Source organism: Nestor notabilis, unplaced genomic scaffold (assembly GCF_000696875.1).
Source record: "Nestor notabilis isolate BGI_N333 unplaced genomic scaffold, ASM69687v1 scaffold2233, whole genome shotgun sequence".
In the NCBI taxonomy this organism is placed as follows: Eukaryota; Metazoa; Chordata; class Aves; order Psittaciformes; family Psittacidae; genus Nestor; species Nestor notabilis.
The window spans coordinates 19,834-28,225 of record NW_009922182.1 but is presented as its reverse complement, the minus strand read 5'-3'; the positions used below and the strand labels follow the sequence as shown (position 1 = coordinate 28,225).

The 8,392-nt window shown below is 36.2% G+C and overlaps 1 protein-coding gene across 1 annotated transcript in view; it reads left to right on the top strand.

The window, feature by feature from the left end:
• LRRC4C (leucine rich repeat containing 4C) overlaps positions 1 to 2,087 on the top strand; it is a 2,416-nt gene extending 329 nt beyond the window's left edge. The window contains exon 1 of the mRNA XM_010011486.1: positions 1 to 2,087. This exon is cut by the window's left edge and continues 329 nt beyond it. Coding sequence (XP_010009788.1) covers positions 1 to 1,597 — 1,597 coding nt within the window. The 3' untranslated portion in view covers positions 1,598 to 2,087.
• The last annotated feature ends 6,305 nt before the right edge of the window (positions 2,088 to 8,392 follow it).

Below are 8,392 nucleotides of genomic sequence, written 5' to 3'. Positions count from 1 at the left end.
CATCAGGAATCACATCAGAACAATTGAAATCGGGGCTTTTAATGGTCTGGCCAATCTCAACACTTTGGAACTCTTTGACAATCGTCTGACCACAATCCCAAATGGGGCTTTTGTATACCTGTCAAAACTGAAGGAACTGTGGCTGAGAAACAACCCCATTGAGAGCATCCCTTCTTATGCTTTTAACAGAATCCCTTCTCTCCGGAGGTTGGATTTGGGGGAATTGAAAAGGCTTTCATACATCTCAGAAGGTGCCTTTGAAGGTTTGTCCAACTTGAGGTATTTGAACCTTGCCATGTGCAATCTTCGAGAGATTCCTAACCTCACCCCACTTGTAAAACTGGATGAGTTAGACCTTTCTGGGAATCACCTAACTGCCATCCGGCCGGGTTCTTTCCAAGGGTTAATGCATCTTCAGAAATTGTGGATGATACAGTCCCAGATTCAAGTGATAGAAAGGAATGCTTTTGATAACCTTCAGTCACTTGTAGAGATCAATCTGGCACACAACAATCTAACACTACTGCCTCATGACCTGTTCACACCACTCCACCTAGAAAGGATCCACTTGCATCACAACCCTTGGAACTGCAACTGTGATATCCTTTGGCTCAGCTGGTGGATTAAAGACAAGGCACCCTCCAATACTGCATGCTGTGCCCGTTGCCACACACCTCCCAGTTTAAAAGGAAGGTACATTGGTGAGCTGGACCTGAATTATTTCACATGTTATGCTCCAGTCATAGTGGAACCACCAGCAGACCTCAACGTCACAGAAGGCATGGCTGCAGAGATGAAATGCCGGGCATCAACATCCCTGACCTCTGTATCTTGGATTACTCCAAATGGATCTGTTATGACACATGGGGCATACAGAGTTAGGATTGCTGTGCTCAGTGATGGCACATTAAATTTTACAAAGGTAACTGTGCAAGACACGGGTTTGTATACATGCATGGTGAGTAACTCTGTTGGAAATACCACAGCTTCTGCCACACTGAATGTGACTGCCCTGGATAACCCTGGTTACACTTACTTTTCAACCGTCACAGTAGAGACTGTGGAACCTTCTCAGGATGAGGCACAGACCACAGAGCAGGTTGGGCCCACGCCAGTTACCAACTGGGAGACTACTAACATGACAACCTCACTCACTCCACAGAGCACAAGATCAACAGAAAAAACATTCACCGTTCCTGTGACAGATGCAAACAACGGGATCCCAGGAATAGATGAGGTTATGAAGACTACCAAAATCATAATTGGTTGTTTTGTGGCTATCACTCTCATGGCTGCTGTGATGTTGGTAATTTTCTACAAAATGAGGAAACAGCACCACCGGCAGAACCATCATGCTCCAACACGGACTGTAGAGATCATTAATGTGGATGATGAGCTTACAGGTGACACACCCATAGAGAGTCACTTGCCCATGCCAGCAATAGAGCATGAGCACCTAAATCACTATAACTCTTATAAATCTCCTTTCAACCACACAACAACAGTTAACACAATAAATTCAATACACAGTTCAGTGCATGAACCGTTATTGATCCGAATGAACTCAAAAGACAATGTACAAGAGACTCAAATCTAAAACGTTTATGACAGTATGGGGTGGGGGTGGGGACGACAAAAGACGATTTATAAAACAAATGACACAAATGACTGGGCTAAATCTACTGTTTCAAAAAAATGTCTTTACAAAGAAAAAGAAATTTATTTATTAAAAATTCTATTGTGATCTAAAGCAGACAAAATTATGTGTATTCCTCAGAACCTGTTTTTGCTGCACTTATTTACCCTCCTTGTTCCTGTTTTTCTCCCCAGCCTACCCTATTCCCATTCACTGTATTTTTCATAGGAGATCTTGATTCCCTAAAAGAACTGGTCTAGGAAATTTTGTAAGAATTCTGTGACACTTTGGGAATTTTTATGGCGAATTCTAGTGGTGAGATTTGGTCTGTTTTGTCATTTTTTCTTTCTTTTTTTTTTCCCCCCCCCATGCCCTTTTTGAAATTATTCAATAGAGAATGGAACCATAACAGCAACTTTATAAGTGAGAAAAACAAACAAGCAAACCTTATTTTTCCCATGTAATGATTTGCTCTGTATTTACTGAAAGCACCATTCTGTGAAAAAATTGAAAAAGTAAAAAAAGTAACAAACAAACCCCCAAGAAATTAGTTTACTTGTGAAAATCTATAAAACCCATGATCTTTTCAACAATTCTAGAACAGAATTTGTAGTTCAAACACTAAACAAAGATTATAAATAAAATATTGTTTTTTTTCTGTACTTGAATATAACTCATTTTTAGTGTGGCTTTGAACATCAGAATTTATTAAAATTCTTACAATATTCTGCTGTGATGGTCCAAACCACAATCATCTTAAAGCAAATAATTAAGCCATTTTGGATCATTACTGAAACATAGCATAGTTTTCATTTTAGTTTGTGTAAGCAGCATACTGACAAACAAGGGTGCGTGACTTTTAATGCAAGATTAAGATCCTTCCTTCTAATGGTGTTTTCAATTATCTATATCATATAGCAAGATGTTTTTCACAATGCCAGGAAATTTTGCAAGGACTTGCAGTTATCATAGAATTTATTGGACAAAGCTGAAAAGTTTGTTCTGCTTTTTTTCATAATTTATAACTGTCAATAAGAAAAATCATCTTTACATCAAAGCTGGTGGTTTCCAGTTCAGTTGTTCTAGGACTCCTCTACATAAAGATGAAATGGGTTCAGCTGTCTATAATACCTCTAATGAGAACTGTATCCCTACATGCAAAATGAAATCAAAATGCTGGTAACAGAGTAACTCACAGGAAGAAGTCTGACGATTTTGGCCTAAAAAAACCCACATCAGAGGAGAGCATAGGTTACAGTAATTTGCATAACAATTAGACTCCCTGTAGAGTAACCAGTTTACATTAATTTAAACTCAAATTCTTTTACCAACAGAAAACTTACACCCTTTTCTATTTATATATGTTCTCTGGATTTAGCATATTGTTATAGGGATGGTGTATACTTTGCATGCTGGAAGCTAAAAGGAAGACTTTGCGTAAGAAAAAACAGCTTCAGAACACTGTGTGCTTCCAAGTAGAAGTTCTGCCAAATTAAACTACTTTATGCATTGGCAATTGAATAGAAGCATTTTAAGACAATCTAGATGGGGACAAAGAATCATATATATCATCTCTGAATGTCTTTTCACCTATTTTCTTAATTGACCACCCTTACTGTGAGTTTTCAAGGTCCTGTGCCAGGTAAATAATGTTCTTGGTTCATAGCAAAATCTCCTTGGAGCTTTCTAGTATGCAATATGATGCAGAATTAAGACCCTACTGAACAGTATACTTCCATTCTGTAAATTTAAGAAGGAGTTTCTCTTAGGGTGAGGTGGTAAATATCTCTTGCTGGATGCAAGTGAATATTGTAGTAAGAAGGCCTGATTTAGAGGGGACATAGTGAAGATAGGTGATGATGAATCACACCCTGCAAGGAGTCTGATAAGTATAACACAGAATGAAACCCAAAGTTCTATAATAATCTCAAAGAAACATTTGGCAAGACATTATCCTTTGATGTACTACATGAAAAATAGTATCTACTCTAAGGGAATTTTAATAGGGGACAAAAATGGACCTGAATGTAGAATGTTTCAGTTCTGATCCCTAGCTTAACCTGTATCTTCAAAATGCATTGGAGCATTTCATTGGTGATTTCATTTAAGCATTGTGATAGAGTCTGTACAGAAACACTACAATCACACATTTCTATTTGTTCTTTATCCATCTGTCTAATAACATTATGTCCATGACCAATGCTTATCTGAAAACCGAAAAATTATTTCCAGCAAACCTAAATCTGGGCCATCTATCAACAAGTTTATGTTAAAAAATTATGACTACTCTCTAATCAGTATTTGTGAAAGCACTTATGGTGACCATGGTCTTGTAAGCAGGTAGTTTTTACTAACTCCTAAAGGTTATGCATGGGAGGTCTTTAAGAAATAAAGGTATAACTATTGCCAAGTGGGACAGTGGGTCAGTGACAATCTTTATTCCTTTATGGAGTAATACAAAATAATATCAATAATTGTTTTAAACAATATATACATTCCTACGAAGTATTAATCCAGTTTTATTTTTGGTGAATTAAAAAAAAATCAGATATTCCTGCTTCGTCATAATAGGCATAAAAAAAAAAGCATATTGATGCATTTGGTTGGCTGAGTATACACGTTATGCGGAAACTATATTAGTTATTTTCCCAGCATCTTCCCTATCTATCTTGGAACAACAGAGATTATTTCTGACTCCTTCCTACTTTTATAAAACACTCATTATTCTAATAGATTAATTAAATACCAGAGATAGAGAACATCACAGTTTAGATTATGAACTGAGCTCTGAAATAAAGTGAGAGGAGTGCTGTGCTTGCTGTCTTGTTTTGGTGCTGGCATCACATGCCAATACAGCCTGTTACCGGTCCAGAGACTACAGTGTTTAGAATGAAGTCTGAGTCTTCTATATGGCAGAGCACAAGTGAGAGAAAGCTTTCATGAAATTTCTTTTGCAGGTGACCACATTGTAGATTATGTATGATGTAAAAAAAAAAAAAAAAAAAAAAAAAGGGAACTTGATTATGAGCTGTCAGTTTTAGTGGGCTCATGAGAAAGAAAGAATTTTTCTTCAGTTAATTTGGTGGAGTTCGAAGACCTTTGCCTGCTGTCCTGTACAAACACAAAGTGCACAAACATTTTCTTTCTGGAATTGTCATCAAGTCTTACAAGTCCTACCATATGCAGAAACAACATGTGAAAAGCAAAGCAAGTGAGTTCCATTCAATTCACCATACAAGATGGACATTTTAATTTACTTTGAAAAGTGTTAAATGTATGGAAATTATTACAGTAATAGTCTTTTTTTTTTTTTTTTTTCTAAAATACTCTAATGTGTTAAAAATTATGTATAATGGTTGCAAGATCCCCTGTCCCCACTGGTGCTGTTATAGGCTGATCACAGAGTTAGAGAAAAGATAACTAAATATTGTATTTAGTTGTACTAGCTTCATAATCTTGTAGAAACATTTCATAACAGCTGCTATAAGCTTTTACAGCCATTACTGTAGTCTTTTCAATGAAGAGAATGGAAAACCTTTTCCACCTATTTGCCCTTCTCTAAAGTTTATATTTCATTTTTATGTGAGCTAAATACATTTCTGAAATGTTCACTTTATTTCTAAGTCCAGACAGTGAAGGCCGAGGAGTGTCAGGAGCTACCTTGTAATTTCATACCAAGAGAAGTAAATGAAGAAACAATTTCTCCTTATCTTCAAGATAAAATAAGAAGAGTTGGACTTCCGTATCTGGGTTTCTGTTTTTCTTAGTGAAATTCTTTACCACACCTTTGTTCTCATTTGTGCAGCTGTTGCCAAAAAAACAACCTCATTTCAAAATTGCATCAAAAATTCAATCAACAGTTAGTCTGATGGTAGTGGTGGACATTTTGTTAAGAGGTGGTATTATGTATTAATATTGTAGCAGAGTAACACTCGGAGCCATCACTACTGAAATAGCGAGGTTTCATGAGCAGGGAATGGGCTCAGGGAGATTCTGGAAAACCTACTCAGTAAATCTATGTATCTGTTGGCCCTAGACACTTGTTCATAGCAGTGTCCCATGGAAACATTGTGGTGGTGTGTAGTTTGTGACTGGAAGAGCACAACAGGGCAGAAGAGCTTTGGGTTGGGAACAACTTCGCTGGCTGCTCCCACCGAAGATCATAGATGCAGAAGTAATGAGGGTGTAAAATCTCAGCTTCAGACATACAGTGTATGACAAGAAATGAGGGGCTTTTTTTTTTTGTTTATCACATTTAATCACAAGTAGGTTTTAAGGCTTAATGCACACTGAACAATCGAAACCTTGAATAATAAAAAAAGTCACATATCTACAATGTAAGTTTGACATAAGTGGCAAAGTTATATTTTGACAAAATAGTGATGCTGGTTTGAAGCAGTCTGAGTAAGTTTTTTCAGTATTAGGTCTAGTAAGACAAATAAGATCTGTAGTTCAATAGCTACATACTGTTTGGTTTGATAATAATGCCATGATTCCTTTAGGAGAGATCTGTTAAACAAAATATTACGTTGAATTTGTCTTGGTCTTAGTCCTTGCTTTCATACATTTGTAACTTACACCTAGACTGTCTGTTAATTGGAGTGCTCTCTAAAGAACTGAATCAGTGAACATGATCGACTTTCATAAGAGAGAAATTTTTCCTATACTGTAATTCCAGTGAGGTATGAAATTTTGGAGTGAGGAGGAGACACTGATATTACATCATCAGATGATTTTATTGTTATCTTTTGTAAGGTAGATAAAGAAGAAAATATAATCTGTTATTTTTGAGAACTTTGAAAACTAAATCTTATGTAAAAATAGGAAATTTTGGTAAAAAAGAAAAATAGGAATAGTTAGAACATTATTGAACTTGATAGTAACACTAAGATGTATTGGTCAAAGCAAGAAATGGGAGCCATATATCCCAGATAAGCTTTACATCTTTTCTAACAACCCAATTTGCGAACTCAAAAGTTTGAGCTGCTTTTCTAAGTATCATTCAGCTTGTGCAAGGATTCTGGGTACACTATCCATAGTTTTCAGTTTTCTTCTTAAATTTTGCGGTACATTTATGATGTAATTTGGGTTTTCAGCTCCAGAACAGATTCCCAGACAGAGCATGCAAAATAATTCTCTGCTAAGTCATCCAAACTGCACCCATTGGAGGACCATGTTTAATCCTCTGGGGCTTTCTACCATCAACCTGAAATGGCTTGTGCAATGAAAGAGTCCTTTAATTTCTTTGATTAATATCCTAATTTGGTTTTGAATGGATTATATTTTCATCAAATTTAAAAAATAAATTGCAATCGTGTTTTATTTTAGTAAAAAATTTTTACTTCTCTTGACTTAAAAAGTACTTCTGTTACTTTCATAGTAGCTCAGTTAAACACAACTAGATTACACAAAAATCCCGAGAGAAAATACATCTTGGAATGCTGTGCATGCACATATGTGTCTGTATGTGTGTATTATTTAAAAAGTGATTCTACAGGTGAGAGTAAAGGAATAAAAGAAGAAATGTATAAAAAACTGAAAGATGGAATAAATGAGCTGAGAGAGAATTTACTAAAACAGAACTGGAGTCAGTGGACTGCAGAATTAATCCTACCCCTACAACTGATTTAATCCTGTAATATGTAATTCAATTTAATTTAATTTCCTCATTTAATTCCTCAAAAGGACAGTTGTCTGAGGAAGTAGGTGGAAATCTGAGTTCTGTTTTGGACAGTACCCACATGATGTCAAGCAGGTCTTCCTTTTCTGTGTCTTTCTTGGCTTGCCATTTCTGTCTGGCTGTTCAACTATCATTTTATCAGAGACATCCATCTCTCCAGGACAGCTTTGGACCGAATTCCAGTGGTCAATGGGACAAAAGGCAGGTCAATCTAAGTAGAACCTCTGCAGGTCTGGGTACTAGCTGTTTACATCCATTAACTGCTAAACAACTAGTACCTATTTGATACTGCAAGGCAGTTTCATAGATCATTTATATGGTTCTTAATAATACTAAGCTAAGTAGTAGCTAAGATTAGGGTTATTGATCACCTGCTGTGTGTTAATTATATTCCAGATTGAAATAGTCTTTTCTTTTTCTCCTGTTGCAACATACCTTTCTTTGTGATGATATTTGGTCAAGTTCTAGAGCTAGAATAAAAAATATCAATGTCTGGATATCCAGACTATAAAAGGATTCCAAATTGTGTACAACTACATTTAAAAAAAAAGACAGTAGATAACAATGCTATCAGATTCCTAGAAAACATATGCCTTAAAGAGTGTTTCCCCCAGTTTTGTTTGTTTTTTTTTTTTTTTTTGGTTAAGTACAGTTTATGTGACTCGGGAAAATCATCAAAGCCTTATTAGACTGAATAAACCAAGAGCACTGAGCAGTTCTAAGGCTTTTGCTAAGACTACCATGACAGAGATTATTTTTTTTTCTGCTATTTTTATTTTTATAAATTCTGTTGCTTATGTCAGCAGTGTATCCATCAGGATGGCTATAATTAATTTTTGCTGGAAATATAGTCACCTCTTGTTCCTACCTGTAGAAACATTGGCTCTGGGTGTTGATATTTTCAACTCCCTGCTGATTTCTGACAGTCCCATGGGGAAGCAATAAATTCCCTACTGAAAGGGAAGCTTTTATCTAAAACAGCACGGAAACAGTAATGGGCTAGCCAGGCAAGGAGAATAAAATAAAATGCAGTGGTGATAGGGAGAGAAGAAATCAGAGAAGATAACTAAGCATTA